Below are 18560 nucleotides of genomic sequence, written 5' to 3' on the forward strand. Positions count from 1 at the left end.
ACCTATTTAAACTTGCCAATGGACCGTTCGACCACCGAATCCAGCAGTGTCTGCCACAATATCGAAGTAAGTGCACATCGTTGATGTCCTTGCTAAACAAAAAAAGAACTTAACATGAGATCTGCAGAGATTCCTCGCTGTCATTAAAACATAGCATGCAACAAGAAAAGTGATCAAAAAACAGCGCAACCACTACAAATATGTCTAAATATCTAAATTCATAAGTTTTTGTTTAACTTTTTGAATAATGACTTTATGTAATGTCAATGCTTAACAACATTAATGAGAGTGGAATATTTAATGTAAATGTGTATTGAAATTAAAACAGATTTTAAAATCATTGTTGACTTCATTTCTTTTTTCACGCCAGGAAAAAGAGTGTGTACGCATGATCTAGAATGTCCGTAAGGTGCATACATATTTGCGGCAAGTTTATTTTATAAAAATCCCAATATGTGCGTGGGAAAATTGTGCACGCAATTTCTGTGCCTATTTTGTGGATACGCAACGTTTATAAATGAGACCTCTGGACCATTATTATAAAGTGAAAAACATGTTAACCCCTCACTAATTACTCAAGCGTTACCTTGTCAGTCCGCAGGAACTACTAGTGATCTGGACCATTATTTTAAAGTGAAAAACATGTTAACCCCTCACCAACATGTCACTCTGCAAGAACTAAATACAATACAAAAGAACTACAGTGATTGGGTCTAACATTTTTTTTTTTTTTTATTATTATAAGCAAAAACGTACAACTGGGTATGCAAGAATAAAGCACTGTGCAAAATACGTTTGAATTAAACAAAATTTTTAAATTAAACTAAAATTAAACTTTTAAAATTAATTTGGCACAGTGATAAATCCCAGCCACATTCTGCGTTTTGGAATGAAACAACTGTACTGGCCTCACTAAACGTATGCGTATTTAGCTATCCAGTGCGTATAAACAGCCAGGTGAGGTGAACAAAGAAAAGAGATGATGCTTTATCCCGAGGTCCTTTTTCTCCTCTCCTTTATTTTACACACAGCAGTGCAAAAACAAGCTGCAAAACAAATAAAAATACCTATTAACTCAAATTGCCCTCTTCAATCATTTCCAAAACCAAATGCAACACATACATCGTTTTCTACTAAGCATGAGCCGCCATTACACGGGAAACAGAGGAATCTACACTTCGTGGCAACACGTTAATTTTCTTCCTACACATCTTAAGAAAACGACTAATATAAAACGCCTTATATTACACACAGTGTTACTCACCGGCATTGCCCCCGAGGGAAACACAACTGAGCAGAGTTTGAAGAAACTTGACAGCAGAATTTACACAACACGGAGTACAACTCGCTCTGGAAAAGTCGTGTACTAACCGAACACTAATCTCGTTCCAAACGAGAATAAAACAGGAAATAGAAACTGTACACCAAACCTGCCGTTACCACAAGTGTTCGGTAGATGGCGTTAACGCACTGCAAATAACTAAAGAAACACAAAATGAATGAATGAATGATCATTAAGACCAACACAACAACATTCAAAACATTCAAGAAACTGTGATGAAACACTAAGCTAAACATGTTGGCTAAACATATATTCATACACACACAATTAGATCGTGAGGATAAACTGAGAACACATCCTACAGAGAACGTACAGCCACTGATAACGTTATTTATTTTTTTGTGAAATGTCTATTAGTTCTCCATTTCTCTTTTTTTCCTCTATGGCAGTGCACAGGTTCCTGTCTGCACAACTGTCAGCAACGTTCTGCAAAGTCGGACAGCTTCTGCCCTTTTTGAAACGTAGCATGCAATTTGTTGTATGCTGTGATGTCACAGGCCTCCAATTCAGCAATGGCACACGTATCCACAATCGTTTTCCTGTCCACGCCGCACTTGTGGTAAGTCTCTGTTTTGGTTGATCCTTTTGACAGGTACCTCAGGACCTTTTTGTATCTTCCTATTACCTATTAGCTCTGGTAAAAGTACTGACAAAGAACAACATTTTGCTAGATTATAGTACATTATTAATAAAAACAATGTCTTCTTATAACACTTATACTCTTATTACACTATAAGTTTCTCCAAATATCATTATTTTGTAGTTATTCTGAAAGCATATAGGCAGACTCTACATGGGGGGAGCATATCATACAGTCCAGAAGATACTATATCAATGAGTACATTTATAAATATAGATGTAATATAAACTAGTTTGCCAGTAAAGGCAGACTTCCTGAATTCTGAAGTGAGTGAGTGTAAAGCCATAGCCACCCATGCATATTTGAGGGCTTCTGAGTATAATAAATAATATGTAACAGTATAATATAGTACTATACAAATTATTAAAATATACTGTTAATTTACAATTGTGTTATACCATAAAATGTTTTGTATTGAGCCAATGTCCTACTGGTCACATATCTTCATGTTTGCAGGACAAAAGTTTACCAAACTTTAATTTTTGGAATGGAATTGATATAAGCATAAAATAATTAATAAAGAATGCTGAAAGGCCACTGAACATACCTCTTTTGCTTTTTGCACTTTTCTGTGTTTTCTTTCCCTTCTTGTTCTTCTTGGTCTTGTGGGGTGACGGAGAAGAGTAGGACTCAGAGGAAGATGAGGACTGGGAGGAACTAGAAGGTGAGTGGTCTCTCTTGGACTGGCAGGGACAGAAAAGGGATGGAAAAAATATTGATTTTTTTTTTTTAAAAAAATTTAATTTGGTAAGGTATGAAGTGTAGTGTATTTTATGTATGGATTAGATTAAAATAGAAAAGTAAGATGGGTGGGTTTGATTTGTGTGGTAATTAACATTAATATTTTAATTATGTTTTTTTACTCCTATACAAATGCTAAATGTTGTGATTTTAGGGTATACCGCAGAAGGTCACATAGGAAATTTACAAAGAGCTGGATCGATATTCAAAATCAGCAGGACCACCTTAAAAAGCTGGATGACTTTTACTTGCCGGTATTTTTTACATGAATTAAAGTAATTGATTTTATTGATTTTATGTATTGATGGTAATAATAGAATTAAACAGTAACTACAGGAAATGTAAACGGACATTAATTTATGCATTGTAAATCAATGAGGCAAGTTAACCGAGTGAGTTCAGTTCTTTGTGATAATGCTGTATTGTTGTAATAGTGATTTTTAATCAAAACAATTATTTATGAAATATTCACGCAATATAATACTTATTTCTCAATATATTGACTTAATTCTTATATTGCTACACCTTAATTGTTATAACAAATTTGACTTTATCTTTAAAATAGTAGATTTTATTCATCAAATAGCTTCAACTTCATTCTCATAATCATAGACTTGTTTAATAAAAACCCTGTCGTATTGGCAGCTTGAATAATTTACATTAGAGCAAATATGTTTCTGTAAAGTTAAAACAAACATCATTCTGATAATGCAATGACCAATGTGAATCTTTTTATACAATCTATTTTCACTCTTGTTAACAGATTTTGTCAAGGCCTGAAATTACGACAGGTGGATATGATTCAGGACGGCATCAGCATCACTGAGCAAAATGACAAAGAGGCTAAGAATGTTCCGTAAAAAAGCTTTGAGAAAGTACAAGAGAAAGACAGGACAGTTTATGGGGGGCAGGACAGAGTTTTTCATTATAGATGAAAGCAACTTCCGTCACAAAAGAAAGGTATTTATTTTTAAGGCTATAATATATCATGGCTGTAATGCAACTTTACTTTGAAATCAAATGTACAAAAACAAACTGTCTGTTGAAAGGGTAAAAGAAATCAAGGAGCAGCATGATTGGAGCAACATGTTTTGCCACAAACATTAGGCCAAAAAAATACATAAAATCTTAAAGAGGACATCAATTTTCACTTTTCTAGATTTTTTTTTTTTAGTTAGGTAGGTTAACCTAGTTAGGTTTCTGGCATATCTGCCACCTCAGAAAAGCTGAAAAGAAAACCCGCAGCCAGTGGGCTTTCTGAGTATGAAACTGTGTCATCCAGTGAGCTGTTTCAATCTGCAGCCAGTTTCTACATAGATAGCTAGCTATTTGAAACCATATACAGAGTCCAAGGCAGCAATTCACATGTCTTGTGTCTGCATGCCCCACAGAAGAGAGGGGTGTGGTGAGCAGTGCCTCGTTATCATTTAAAGAGAAATGCACCCAAAACGGGTCACTGTGAACAGAGCTGACATTTAATGAAGACCCTAAAATAATGATGGAATCTTGTGGAAAATGTGTATACGATATCCTCTTTAAGTCCTTCATCAGAAAGTTTGCTTGAGCCAAAGTTATACTAGCTATTCTAGACTATATACTAGTTATTTAATCGAATGATTAAAAGACAAAACGAAGATATAAAAAGTATGGACACTGTAGTGTTATCTTGAATATTTAGTTTGTCATCGGAGACAGAAGTGTAATAGTGTTAATACAACACTTCTCACAGGGAAAGAAAAAGCAAGGCAGTTATTGAATGTTTTTTATTTTTTTGTTAGTATGGACGAGGAAGAGCTGGTGAAACATGGAGAAGAAAAAAGTGGGTCTTTGGTATCTTGGCCATTAAGGGTGAAAGAAGACGACCAATTTTGCGGCTTGTTGACTGTTTGTTGACCCAGTTCATGGAGGCCACACCCAGAATATAGAACGAGCATGGTCAACATATAAAAACCAGGTCTGGAGGTTGAGCAGTGCCCAATTGGGCTCCTTTTGGTCATGTCTGACCGGGAAAAAATACATTGGGTGGGTTGATAAAATTTGGGCTGGTTTTTGATGCAACTGGTGGGTTTTTATTTTTGACTATAAACATGATATTTTTATTAATTTCCATTCAAACGAACTTTACAATAAAGTAAAATATGTAATGTTGACGTTTAAATTATATGATTAATTTTGGCCAATAAATTTCAAGAAGAGTCCTGTCCAATCAGACTTCAGTCTTGATTGGTGGGTTGTTGTAATCGTTGTACTCGTTAAGCCAATGTCACAATCGTGATAAGTGTTAGCAAAGCTGTAAGTGTTTCTATCATCATCATCATGCCAAAGTGGGGTAAATATAGAAAGTCCTACCTAAAAGAATGGGAGAGCAACCGTCTCTAAAAACATGGATTTCACCTCTCGTAGGCAATGAGTCAAAGGCATTTTGTAAATACTGTCAATCAGAAATCAGAGCACAGTTAAATGATTTAAAGGAACATGCTAACACAAAAAAAAACACAAATCGTGCTGTGCTCCAAGTGTTAAAGCTTTTATTGTGTCAGCGGGAACAGCAGGGCAGTCTCTGATCAAGGATGACCAAAAGCGCTGTGAAATTAGAATCTCTGCCTACATTGCTTGTCATACTTCAATAAATGCGGTGGATGATTTGTCAGACATTTTGAAAGACGAGATGGGAACATTCCAAATGCACCGGACAAAATGCAAAGCCATTATCAAATCTGTCCTCGCGCCACACTTCAGAGAAGAACTTGTGGAGGATATCGGTGAGTCTCCATATTCCCTGTATCTCGATGAAAGCACTGACATATCTGTGAACAAACTGCTCTGTATTTATGTAAAATACCACTCAAAAAAAAAACTATTTTTAATTTTACATATATTTGAATTGTTGAGTTTATTGGTGTTGTTGATATGGGAGTTTCTGATGCTGTTGTTGCCTTTATATCCCAGACCGGCCTGCAGATCAAAAACATGGTGGGCATTGCCACAGATGGTTCCAGCGTAATGGTTGGAAAACACCATTTCGTATTCACCCTACTTAAACAAATGCAGCCAAACCTACAGCTTATTTGTTGTGTTTGCCATTTACTTGACATTGAAATTAATAAGTCCAGGCTGTACCTGTTGGCTTGTGATGTCTGATTGCATTGACCGTATTGTAGATCAAAAAGATCCCCTCACACTGCACTTTAACATGGCTTCAAGTTCAGAGCACTGTTATACTGCTCTGCTTTTAACCCTTTCGCACGTGAGTTTAAAATATTCTAGCTGAGACCCCAGCATGAGTTTTTTTTCGGGTGCCCGTTATTATTCCTGAATCACATTCTAGTTTCCATGGCACCACATCAGCCTTGCCACGTGATACAACACAGTTATAATGCAGGTTAGTAGTCAAGGACACGTTTTGCTTGATTTTGATATTGAAATAGTCTTTAGTTACTTCTTAGTTTTTTTGGAGAATAGTTTGGTTTTTTTTGACGTGTTTGTTATTTTTTTTCCAAGGCTTTGCATTTTCTTGCACGTGCCACTTTGCAGACCCTGCACAACAACCGTATTACAATTGGTGAGTAACTTAGGTTTAAGGTTTTTTTCATTTTTTTTTTTTTTTTTATTTATCTGCTATTCTGTTGTCAATGCTGTAGCACAATGCAAATTATATTGCTCTCTGCATTCTGCATTTGAAGTCATGTACCTCATTTACCATTACCTTGCTCAAATGTTGTTGATGTTTAGGGAAATGTAAATATAGCTGTTATCTGCTTTGTTACTAAGAAATGTTTAGTATATGTTTTGCATTATTCATACCATTAAACGTATGACATTTGTCAAAAAGAAATCCAATGTTTAATTAAATTTTTTCGATGTAGATTTCCTTTAGATTATAAATCACTAAATGTACAAATTTCATAGATGTTTTATTACATTTCTTTCAATCTATAATTCCTGTAGTTTATAAATCAAAATATACAAATTTCATAGATTTTTTTTACATTTCTTTCAGTCTAGACTTCCTGTAGTTTATAAATCACAAAATGTACATATTTCATAGATGTTTTATTACATTTCTTTCTATCTAGAATTTGTGTTGTTTGTAAAGTATAGTTAATGTTTTTTTGTTTAGCATTTACAAAATGTACAAAAATTGTACAAATGTAATTATGAATAATGGAAATATGTTCACAAATACAAAGATAAAAAATAAATTAAAACTTCACAAACTTTTCTTATTTTTTTACAGGCTTTAGTAATGCTTCAGTGTGTGGTGCTCCTCAAAACATGGGGCAGCACACAAGAGAGTGTTGCACGGCACACAAATTTGGTGTTTGGTCTTGCATGTATTGGAGAGGCAGACCTTGCAGTGTCGCCTGGTCCGGCTGCCCTGGGAAGTGGTCTGAGGTACTTCAGATGGAAAATGCCTGGCTGTAAGGCACAGAGGAGTGTCCAAAGTAGGATGGCTCCCTTTGGATGGCCATCAGGATGTGCTATACTCCTCCAGCAGCCCTCTCGTTAGGTTCATCCTGAATTGCATGGAGGTGATTTCCTTCCCTATTGATTGTAGAGCACATCAATGTGGCGTAAGTAAGAGGAAATAATAGTAGGCTATGTGACAGTATGTTTTTGGTTTAATTGAGGTGATTTAATTGTATGTTGTTTGTAGGTATATTTAGGTTATTATTGTGGATTTGTTCATTACAGTTTAGTTTACATTAGTTTACAGTTTAATTAATTTTATCTTGTTTATAGTTATTCTTGGTTTTTTGTTTTTTTTCTAAATTTTATGTTGAGTAGGTTGCACTATTTTGCTGTTATTTTGCTGTTGTAGTTATCAAGTAGGTGCCAAGAGACAGGGGTGGAAGGAAAAACCTTTTTTTACCAGTTGGTTGTCGTTTCTGTATTTGGTTGTTAAGTACGGTCGTATTGTGAAGGTTTATTGAAACCTTCTTGTACCACTTGGTGGTCTTTCTGGCGCACTCAATTTCTCACCAGTAAGTTGCCAGTAGAGTTTGTCAACAGACCCCATTTTTTCGTTGTACTGTAGCACACACACTGGCTTCATCTTTGGTTGAGCATTGCTGTGGCTGCCATTCCTGTCCAAGACAGAAAGGTAGGAGTTAAGCCACTGGAGTGCGGTTCCAGAGATGCCCATCTTTCTGAGGGTGGACAGGAGAATCTGGTGATTAACAGTGTCAAAAGCAGCAGACAGGTCCAGCAAAATGAGTACTGAGGATTTTGAAGCTCGTCTTGCCACTCGCAGGGCTTCAGTAACTGAGAGCAGGGCAGTCTCAGTTTAGTGGCCACTGTTGAAGCCAGATTGGTTGCTGTCCAGGAGCAGTCCTCAGTTGGAGGAGTTCTGTACAAGAAACATAGAGAGCTGGTTGAACACAGCTCGTTCAAGTGTCTTTGCAATGAATGGAAGAAGGGATACCGGTCTGTAGTTTTCTAGAAGTGCTGGATTTAGAGATGGTTTCTTCAGCAGTGGGCTTACCCGAGCCTGCTTAAATGCTGAGGGAAATGTTCCAGAGTGAAGAGAGGATTTGATAAATGTGAGTAAGTGAAGGTATGACTGAAGAAGAAATCGCTTGAAGGAGGTGAGTGGGGATCGGATCAAGTGGGCAAGTAGTAGGATGACTGGACAGGATAAGTTTGGAAACGTCCGTCTCTGAGAGTGGAGAGAAGGAGGAGAGAGAATGTGCATTAGTCGTTGTGAAGTTATCCTCAGTCTGAGGTGTGGAGAATTGGTCACTGATGGTTCTTGTCTTATTTGTGAAGAAAACTGCAAAGTCGTCAGCTGTAAGAGTCGATGGATGGGGAGGAGGTGGAGGCGGATTAAGAAGAGAAGAGAAGGTTTTGAAGAGTGTCCGAGCGTCACAACAGTTGTTAATTTTGTCGTGGTAATATGATGTTTTAGCAGTGAAGACGTTTGCAGAGAAGGAAGAGAGGAGAGACTGATACACACTGAGGTCGGTAGAGTTTCTTGATTTATGCCATTTGCTCACTGCAGCCCTGAGTTTAGAGCGATGTTCACGGAGTACATCAGACAGCCAGGGGCAGATGGGGTGGAGCGTGCTGGTCTAGACGACAGTGGGCAAAAGTTGTCCAAGCAAGAGGTTAAAGTGGAGCAAAAAGTGTCCGTAGCACTGTTCGTGTCCAGAGCTGAAAACTGCGAGAGTGAAGGAAGTGAGGATGAAACCACAGAGGATAGGCGAGATGGAGAGAGTGAGCGTAGGTTCCGTCGAAAGGTGACCCGCGTTGGAGCGTGTGCCGTTTCAGGAGTAAGTGCTAGGTTAGCAGTAATGAGGAAGTGGTCTGAGGTGTGCAGTGGAGCAACTAAAGTGCTGTCCACTGAGCAACAGCGCGTGTAGATGAGGTCCAGTTGGTTGCCTGATTTGTGAGTCGCTGTAGTAGACACTCGCTTGAGATCAAATGAGGCGAGCAGAGTGTTGAAGTCAGCAGCCTGGGGTTTATCTAGGTGGATGTTGAAGTCACCAAGCAGTACCAGAGGAGGAGTACCATCTTCAGGATAGTTTGATAGCAGCACGTCCAACTCCTCCAAGAAGTTTCCCAATTGACCTGGGGGACGGTAAATGACCACAAAGTGGATTTTAACAGGGTGGGTTACAGTAACAGCATGTGATTCAAATGAACTGTTACCTGTAGGCGATGGTTGAAGATCAAATTTCCAATCTTTCGATATAAGGAGACCAGCACCTCCACCCCTCCCAGTCGTACGAGGGGTGTGGGAACAAGTGAAATTAGTGGAGAGGGCTGCGGGAGTGGCAGTGTCCTCAGGTTTGATCCAAGTCTCAGTCAGTGCCATGAGGCTGAGGCCGGAATGAGTAGCAATAGAAGAAATGAAGTCTGCTTTGTTAACAGCGGACTGGCAGTTCCAGAGACCAACTGGAATAGAGAGCGTTGTAGTAGAGGTCAGAGGGACAAGCTTTAGATGTGTCGGGCAGGCCTTCCTTCGACGTACATAGCGTGCTCTCCGACTGTTGGTAGTGATAGTAGAGATCTGAAAGCACATGGTGACTACAAGTGACCAAAATAAGTATTTGAGGACGAGCTGTACAAAAATTGAAAGGGAGATAAGCAATACTCAAGTGCCCTGTCGGTGTCTTTGCTCGGAGGAGTCGTGCAGGTAGAGTCAATGGTCTTTACACTCGTCGGTCTTCACACGAGGAGGCTTCACACGAGGGCTGCCGCGACCGCTGCCGCGGTGAAACCTACCACTTATATATTTGCCTGATTACCTGTGATTGAAGTCAGCTAGTCACGCCTCCCTATTTAGCAGACCGAAACTGTCCAGTCCCGCGATATGCAAACGCAAAACCAAACGCCACTTCACACGCATTTACCAGGGTAAGACACACAGTAATTAAAGCAAAGTTTCCCTAGCAACGATGATCACGCAGTAGTCTAATGAGAAAACGAGGCAACAACACTTACAAACTGCTGTCCTTATCTGTCGCTCGACTGTTTCTTCTGACAAGCGCTTACAAAACAGCTCTTTAAGTAGTGCTTACTGGCTATAGTCACGCCTCCCTATTTAGCAGACCGAAACTGTCCAGTCCCGCGAACGCCTCGATATGCAAACCAAACGCCACTTCACACATATTTACCAGGGTAAGACACACAGTAATTAAAGCAAAGTTTCCCTAGCAACGATGATCACGCAGTAGTCTAATGAGAAAACGAGGCAACAACACTTACAAACTGCTGTCCTTATCTGTCGCTCGACTGTTTTTAAGGTAAGGTGCTAGCATTGTCATTACAACAGACCCAGAAATTCCAAGCCCTTGGTAGTGCTGGATGTCACTGGTAGATCCGGAGTAGATGATCATGCCCTGCACGTAGCCAGTGAGCACATCTCACAAAACAAAAAATTTAACCCCAAATCTGTGTCTTTTAAATGGAATGAACTGACGAAATGCCATCCTGCCTTTCCACTTCATCAGGGACTCATCCATGCAGAGATCTCTGTATTAATTTAATTAATGAAAAACTGGTTTGAATTTTTTGTAAATATGTTTATCAAATAAGGCAAGGCCAGTGTGAGGTAAAAGTAATGTCAGCTTGATGTCACTGCTTGGTGGGAACAAAAGACTGCAATGCATGCCTGTTTATATATATATATATATATATATATATAGTGACGTCAGTTTTTTTTAAATATATATATATATATATATATATATACAAAATATTTACAAACATTTACAAAATTTTTGGTATTAGGACAGTGAAATATATGCAAGTCAATTCCTGTTAGTTGATCGATAAGTTATCATGGGCTATGGGTGCCCTGTTGTTTTGTGGGTGTGTTTTTATGGGCTATGGGCAACCGACCGACGTTTTCAACTAACCCGCCCGCAACTCGGACCGCAAAAAAAGAAAAAGAAAATATTGTACCCGACCCGCTTCCTGACCTACATTTTTTTAAAGTAGTATTTTTTTAAAGTAGTAAATGCTCATCATAGCGCAGGGGCGTAGAATTAGGGAGGGAACCAATGTCCAGCGACTGCCAAACTGTCCCTAGCGATAATTTTGAAAAAACAAGTAAATATATGTATATGTTTTGTAATTTCGAATCTGATGACGCATCTGAAACATCATACCATTGATATTATTACCTAAGAAGTTAAAGTAAATAGGCTACGTTAGAAAACGGCGCGCTTTCAAGGATGCGCATTTATTATTTTTAAATGGGCGGAATGTAGTCACTCACCGGACAAGAAGCGCAACAGCTGATGAACCGAGAACCGTTTCTGTCGGACGCGTTCGATTTGAGAACCGAGGAGCTGATGATACTGCGCATGCGTGATTCAGCGTGAAGCACACTGACACACAGCGCGTCTGAACCGAACTGGTTCTTTTGGTGATTGATTCTGAACTGATTCTGTGCTAATGTTATGAGCGCGGGGAAACCGAAGGCTTGAATGAAGGGCAATCTGGCGAAATGTAAGTTTATTTAATAACAAATAAATCATAATGGATTATGTATAGTAAGTGGATCATGGTTTCTCCGCTGATGACACCTAATTTACTTTATATCCTCAAGACTTAAATCCTCGTATGCACATTATTGTTGTTACTGTATTTGGGTACGTTGTTGCAAAACTTAATTGTAAACTTTTCATGATTATGAGGTTTTTAACTGACTAAAGTTATGATTACTGACTGTATATATTTGAATGTTTGATAGACTTAACGCTATTACGTCATCGCCAATGACGTCATTACGTCGAGCGTAAAAGAACCGGTGAACCGTTTTTTTTTCAACCGGTTTATTGAATCGAACTGTCTGAAAGAACCGGTTCGCAGAAAAGAAGTGAACTTCCCATCACTAGACTGAGCCCATGTGTCATCTTCGCACCAGTTATTCAGCCAATAAAGTGTAGGCCTATGTATTTCAAAATTGTGTCTAGTACTATATAAATTACAAAGGTTTAATTGGCATCTTTTTTTTTAAACGACCCGACCGACTGCGACCCGAATATCATTAAAAATATTTTTGGATGACTCGTAACCGCGGGTGACCGCAGGCACCCCCTAATTTTGGGTTGGTGTGCGATTAATTTGTAGTATATAATTTGTGGATGTGACCAGCTGCAAGTCGGCGAGCGTGTTCTGCATGAGAAAGCCAGGTGGAGTCCACTTGCATAGGCTCTGGTGCTGGGGAACCGGTGGTGGGTGAAAGAGACTGGTCAGCAGCTTCAGTGTTGTGGCAGACTGATAAGCACTGGGAGGAAGATTAACCTGCCACAGGAGCTGCTGAAAAAGTTCTACTCAGCCGTCATTGAGTCTGTCCTGTGCACTTCAACTGTCTGGTTTAGTTCAGCTACAAAATCAGACATGAGAAGACTACAGAGGATGGTTTGGACTGCTGAAAGGATTATTGGTGCTCCACTGCCCACCCTTCAAGAACTGTATACATCCAGAGTGGGGAAAAGGGCTCAGAAAATCACTCTGGATCCCCCACATCCAAGTTACCCCATCTTTGAACTTTTGCCATCTGGCCGGCACTTCAGAGCCACAAATACCAGGACAGTCAGGCACAAGAACAGTTTCTTCCCCCAGGCAATCTACCTCATGAACAGTTAAATGTTCCCCACTTATGTAATAAAAATGTGCAATAACCTTATGTTTATTTGTTACCCCTCCATCCTAGTACATGCCTGCATCTTAATCAATTCTATTCCATTATCATCTGTAGCACAACTGTTTATACAATTTTTTTTGTCTGTGTGTTGTTGTCTCTGTGCACTGGAAGCTTATGTCACTAAAACAAATTCCTTGTATGCGCAAGCATACTTGGCAATAAAGCTCTTTCTGATTCTGAGATTTGATTGAAGAGTCATGCAAAAACCAATCAATTGGAATCATCATAAATCACTATCTGTGCAAGGATACGGTGACCCAGTCCTTGCCTGTATGTGCTGAGAAGAGATGCCACATTCCATCCACTAGTCACTGCCATAGTTCAGAACTGCAAGGTGTATTCATTGGTGAAAGAAGCGCCCTGGCGCAACCGCAGTAGCTGGTCAGACACAGAGAGTACTCCTGTAGCTAAGCTAAACATCTCCTTGAAATGGTTAGTGAAAGCTTCATAGGAGTTAATTATGACACTGTTGGCTTTCCATATTGCCTTCGCCCAGAACAATTCTCGACCAGAAAGGAGTGAAATGAGGAATGCTACCTTGGAGCACTCTGTTGTGAACATCTGGGGTTTTCTTTCGATGGGTTTCGATGGGTGCAGAGCACATAGTATGGGTCACCATACTTGGCCATATGTCACGTCACTTTCACTTAACAGATGATGCATGACAGAAATGAGAGCACATTGTGAAGAGCAAATGGCAGGTGAGAAACTTGTATTTTCATTTCGTAGTTGGTTTGTTTATTGTTTGTTTATTATTTAGATCCCCATTAGCTACTCCATTAAGCAGTAGCTATTCTTCCTGGGGTCTTAACAATTTTTACCAACATATTAACATCAAAGCAGTACAACAATGAGGACAAATACAGAAGTGCACACAACATCTTCTAAATCGTGTAACTAACACACACACACACACAACACAGCATAACACATATACACTAAACATAACAACATAACAATAACAACATAAGCTCTTTCAAATACGAAATATTACCACTTTTATTGTATGTGTAAAAATTTAGGGTTTACATCATAAGGTGTTTTCATTTGAAGGATGTTACGTCACAGCGCCGTGATGAAGGCTGTCCAAATTCATAGGATCCTTCAAATGCGGCCCACAAATACGTCCTCCTTTTCCCCGAATTGGAAGGATGGGTGTGGTGGATCCTTTCCCGTCCTACCTATCCCATAATTCTTTTCGGCAGAGCGTAATGGCGGACGAAGCGAGCGGTAGCGGAGTGGGAGAGGAGTATGCTTTTCGATGTAAGTTTTTTAAAAACTGGCTTTTCAAAAAAAAAAATTTTTTCAGTGGTTGTCTAGTTAGGCATTTTGTTTTAGCGTTAAGCATTTTTTTTACATCTGTATGTTTATATGTAAAAAAAAAACATTACTTTCGTAAACTAGCTTCTTCCTTACTGCCTGTGTGAATATCCCCTTACACACAGCTAATTTGTTAGTGATTGAAGCTGTTTTTACCGCTTCTAGGGACGAAAGAGCAGACAGAAGTGTTTATAAAGCTCCGGGGAGAGAACGATGAGCTCTTCACTGGAGCAAAGAACTCTGCCACTGTGGGATGGAGGTACAGGAATAAATCTATTTAGAAATCCCATTGTAATATCAAGGCAGTTTTGTTTCTTTTTTGTTTTGTGCAGTACAGATAACATTTCCTGCATTCATTAAACAGCTGAAACATTTTCTTACTTCTCTTGTTTTGTCCTTTTGTAGTATTATTCTGTACTGTATTGTTCCACAATTGTCGTTTTGATATCTGTGATTAACACAAGTCCAATATTTTCTCTTTTTCTCCTACATTAGGATAGTTTTGGAGAAGATGGGCCTGTCTGGTAAAGTGACACCAGCCCGAGCAAAGAAAAAGTGGGACAATTTAAAAAAGAAATATAAAGTATGTCCATATATAGAAAATAATATTTTTTGTTAGTAACAGTTAAAAAAAAAAGTTTACATGTTTTGTGAACAGTTTAGATTTGTACTTGTCTTTAGGAATGCAAGTATCCAGGGTCAGGAGAGGGAGTGAGTGGGAAGCCCACTGCTGCTACTTGCCCTGGTTTGTCCAAATGGATGAGGTTTTAGGACAAAGGCCTTCAATTTGCCCCCCTGTCCTTATTGCCTCCATCCCTATGGACACTCCAGGGCCAAGCGCAGCAGTGAGTGACCAAGAGGAGAGAGAGGAAGAAGAGAGGGAAGGAGATAGGCAGCCAGCAGCGAAGAAGAGGAGAAGGGACAGTGACCAGGAGCTGTTAGACCTCATCAGGGAGGACATGAGGCAGCAGAGAGAGGCTGAAGAGAGGAGGGCACAGGAGAGAAGGGAGAGGATGGACAGGCTCTTCTCTATTCTGGAGCGTTGGGTCCCCAAATAATTTTTTTTTTTTCTTGGGGTGGGAGGGATTAAATTTTTTCCATTGTTAGCTTCAGTTGTTTGAAATAAATTGTTTGAAAGAAATACTTCTCATTTATTGTATTTCTTTTTTATTTTCCATACTTTTCAAAGTAAAAGGAACATTTGTAAAGAAAATTAAGAGTATAATTATTTAATAACATTCAGAAAACAAAATTGAGGTAACAAAATTCAAGAACATACAGAAACTATTTACAGAACTATTTACAGGACAACAGATTTTAACAAATCACTGCAGGATTAATCTGAGTGACCAGGTATTGGACCATTTTTATGTTTAATTACAACGGGAGTCCCTGGCAGTGTTGCTGGAGGCGCGCTGAAAGGATGAGAGACATGGATGGAGTTCAGCAGGGATCCGTGGCTGGTCCTCTGGTTGGCGAGTGAAACATCACAGGGTGGTCTGGCAGAGAGCTTCAGGATGTCTCCTCCCATTGTCCCCTACATCGTCCACCAGCAGGGTTTGCAGAGTGACTCAATCAACGGCTGTCACATCTGTAACATGCATTAATAAATATGTAAACAGGAGAAATTGAATGCAATCCTTTCATGACAAAGTACTTTTTAAATAAGATATTAAAGTTATTGTTTACTTGCTTGTTAAAGGTAGTCATGACCTGGTGGTACAACCTCCAGGGCAGACACCTCAGCACAGAGTTGGTCCCGCCACTGAGCACCGCTGACGGCCTCCATGTCAGCCTCCCCCTCATCTTCCTCCACATCGTCCTCAGGTTCATCCTCAGGTGCCAACACGTCTCCGGCACTGAGGCAGATGTTGTGGAGGATGGTGCATGCTGTCACAGCCTGCAATAGCATATATAAATTTAGTATATTGTGATATTGAAAAAAAATTATTTAATATAACACTGGCTGGTAACTTACATGAGGAACAAAGGTGTAGTGCACCTCCAGCGCTTGCAGGAAGATGGACCGGAACCTTGTCTTCATCATTCCAAAAGCACGCTCTATAATGGAGCGTGCCCTGGAATGATGGCTGTTAAAGCGCTTGGCTCCCACACCTTGCACCTGCCTCTTGTAAGGAGTGATGAGGGGGAGAGGCCGTTGGAGGCATGGATATCCTCCATCGGCCAAGATGAAATGCCCTGGAGGAGGGTAGGATGACTGAGCGTACAGTGGGCTGTGGCGGAGCACCCTGGAGTCGTGCACCGATCCAGGCCACCCCACGTACGTATCGATGAAGCGGCCCTGATGGTCACAAACAGCCTGAAGGATTATGGATGGAAACAGTTTCCTGTTTCTGTAGCACTGACCATCAGGGGCCGCTCGGAGGCTTGATGCGGATGTGACAGCCGTCGATGGCACCTGCAGCTTTGATAAAAGCTCTGTGGCGTGCAGCCCTGCAAACCCGCGGGACACTTCTTCCAGGTGCTCCGGGGTCTTCGGGAGGAAGATGACCTTCTCAGTCACTCGGTGGACAATATAGTGGACGGTGGACCGGGGCATCCCAAACACTCTTGAGACCACCCTGTAGGATACTCCACAGGCCAACCAGAAGAGAAACACCAGGGTCTCTATTGTAGCACCCCACCCATGTCTTCTCTCCTGGTTCAGGAGGTTCTGCAACACTGCCAGAGACTCCCTGCTCAGCCGAAAGTCTGGTCGGGATCTTCCTGGCTGAAGAAACGGTCCAAAAACTGGGACTTAACTGGGTTACCCTCTGAAGTCGATTAACGTGTATACGCGTTTTGGGGTATTTTCTCCTGATAACCCCGAAAATAACTTAAATTACACCTTTCAGTTTTGATCGTACAGATAAGAGCAATACATCAATCGAATCTGTTAAAGGGTCTACTTTTTTGTATACAGGCATAATAAATAACAAAACTTTGTGCCTTATAAAAAAAGGAGTGCTGTCTGCAGCCTTTGTCTGCGCTGATCTTCAGTTACAAATGCGTCATTAAAATGAACTGTAACTCAGGGAATACTCAACGAAGAGACATGAGAGAGATATCTATAGAAAGCCTGACATGTCTACTTTTAAACTAAACAAGTGCTGCCGAAAACAAATATTCTGTGATACAGTAATCCATATGAAAACAATGCGATGTCCGTTTTCACGTCTCCCTTCATTATCTTCTAATGCGACCACGCCCTCGGCGCCGAGCGCGCTTTTGAGATTCAAATGTTTCACTGAAGCGCGCGGCTTTTGAATACGCCCCCACAACAGAAGACAACGCAGCGGAGATTGTTCTTCAAGTTTTTTTTATTTTAAGCGATGAGAGGAATAAGACATAATTACGACACAATTCTGATGTGGTTGAGGATTTGAGATTTGGATTTCCTCAAAAAAAAGAATGAAGCAGACGATCATAAACATGAGTAAGTCTTTTTTTTATTTATTTATATACTTGTACTAGTTTTCACATTACGTGTAAACATTTTACTAGTTAGACTTTTTCCAAAACTTTTTTCCAAACTATAATAAGGGCCTGACTAAATGTCTATAATCAAGTGAAATATTATGAAGTTTCAATACTAATATACACTACTATACCATTCAAAAGCTTGATGTAAATAATATAAATGTACCAATAAATGTAACTGTAACAAATGTAACAATCATTGCTGTTCTTTTCAATTTATCCCCCCCTAAAAAACCTGAAAAAAATATCCTCAGCTCGTTTTCAACATTAATATAATATATAATAATATAATAATAATAACAACAATAAATGTTTTTTTTTTTGTAGAAAATAAGATTGTTAAAAGGATTTCTGAAGGATTGTGTGACTGGAGTAATGATGCAAAAAATCAGTTTGAAAGTCAGCTTTGATTGTTCCTATAAACTGTGTTAAGTGATAATTAAATATATTCTAAATAAACTACAATAAAATTATATACATTTATCTTGTCCTCACAGTCTTTCTTGTAATCAGTGACACAGCTGACTGAATGGCTCATTATGCAGCTCATTATGCAGGCCTTTGTCTTCTCAGGTGGGAATTCATGATAGTTGACGCCTACTCGCATATGACTTTTTACCAACAAAAAGTGTCTTAGAAAATTTTAAATCAATATATTGTTTTCTGTAAGATGAGTAAACAAGATGATTTTCACATCATTTAGAAAAAAAAAATTCTAGGCTACAAGCTCCAGTTCTCAAAATTCCTGGGAACCAATTTCTGTATGTGTTTTATTGCCTTATTCAAGTGATTTAACATTTTTAGTTTTTCACTAACCATGCATAACATTTTTTTCTCTCAAAACACACAATCATGTACATACATGCTGCTCACATTTA

General features: G+C 39.4%; 2 protein-coding genes across 2 annotated transcripts; one reads left to right on the plus strand and one right to left on the minus strand.

Moving 5' to 3' along the window:
• Positions 1-13978: 13978 nt before the first annotated feature.
• LOC122141048 (trihelix transcription factor GT-3b-like) lies at positions 13979-15260 on the plus strand. The gene is made up of 5 exons (XM_042746886.1): positions 13979-14145; positions 14368-14461; positions 14698-14785; positions 14884-14947; positions 15034-15260. Exons 1-5 carry the CDS (start codon positions 14034-14036, stop codon positions 15258-15260), a joined length of 585 nt encoding a protein of 194 aa, XP_042602820.1. The 5' UTR covers positions 13979-14033.
• A 468-nt stretch (positions 15261-15728) lies between these two features.
• On the minus strand, positions 15729-16762 carry LOC122141051 (putative nuclease HARBI1). Its single transcript, XM_042746897.1, has 3 exons — positions 16181-16762; positions 15892-16102; positions 15729-15793 (listed from the first exon to the last, which is right to left on the minus strand). The coding sequence occupies exons 1-2, from the start codon at positions 16760-16762 to the stop codon at positions 15899-15901; spliced, it is 786 nt and encodes a 261-aa protein (XP_042602831.1). The 3' UTR covers positions 15729-15793; positions 15892-15898.
• Between the last annotated feature and the right edge of the window lie 1798 nt (positions 16763-18560).

This window comes from Cyprinus carpio, chromosome A4 (genome assembly GCF_018340385.1).
Source record: "Cyprinus carpio isolate SPL01 chromosome A4, ASM1834038v1, whole genome shotgun sequence".
Taxonomy (NCBI): Eukaryota; Metazoa; Chordata; class Actinopteri; order Cypriniformes; family Cyprinidae; genus Cyprinus; species Cyprinus carpio.

Bases quoted from the DNA above. Each gene is read 5' to 3' on its own strand.
- LOC122141048 (XM_042746886.1), top strand. From the start codon at position 14,034: ATGGGTGTGGTGGATCCTTTCCCGTCCTACCTATCCCATAATTCTTTT. The intron at 14,462-14,697 runs GTACAGGAATAA...CTCCTACATTAG, and splicing joins TCTGCCACTGTGGGATGGAG to GATAGTTTTGGAGAAGATGG. The intron at 14,948-15,033 runs GTTTGTCCAAAT...TGGACACTCCAG, and splicing joins CACTGCTGCTACTTGCCCTG to GGCCAAGCGCAGCAGTGAGT.
- LOC122141051 (XM_042746897.1), bottom strand. From the start codon at position 16,762: ATGCCCCGGTCCACCGTCCACTATATTGTCCACCGAGTGACTGAGAAG. The intron at 16,103-16,180 runs GTAAGTTACCAG...ATGCTATTGCAG, and splicing joins ACTACACCTTTGTTCCTCAT to GCTGTGACAGCATGCACCAT.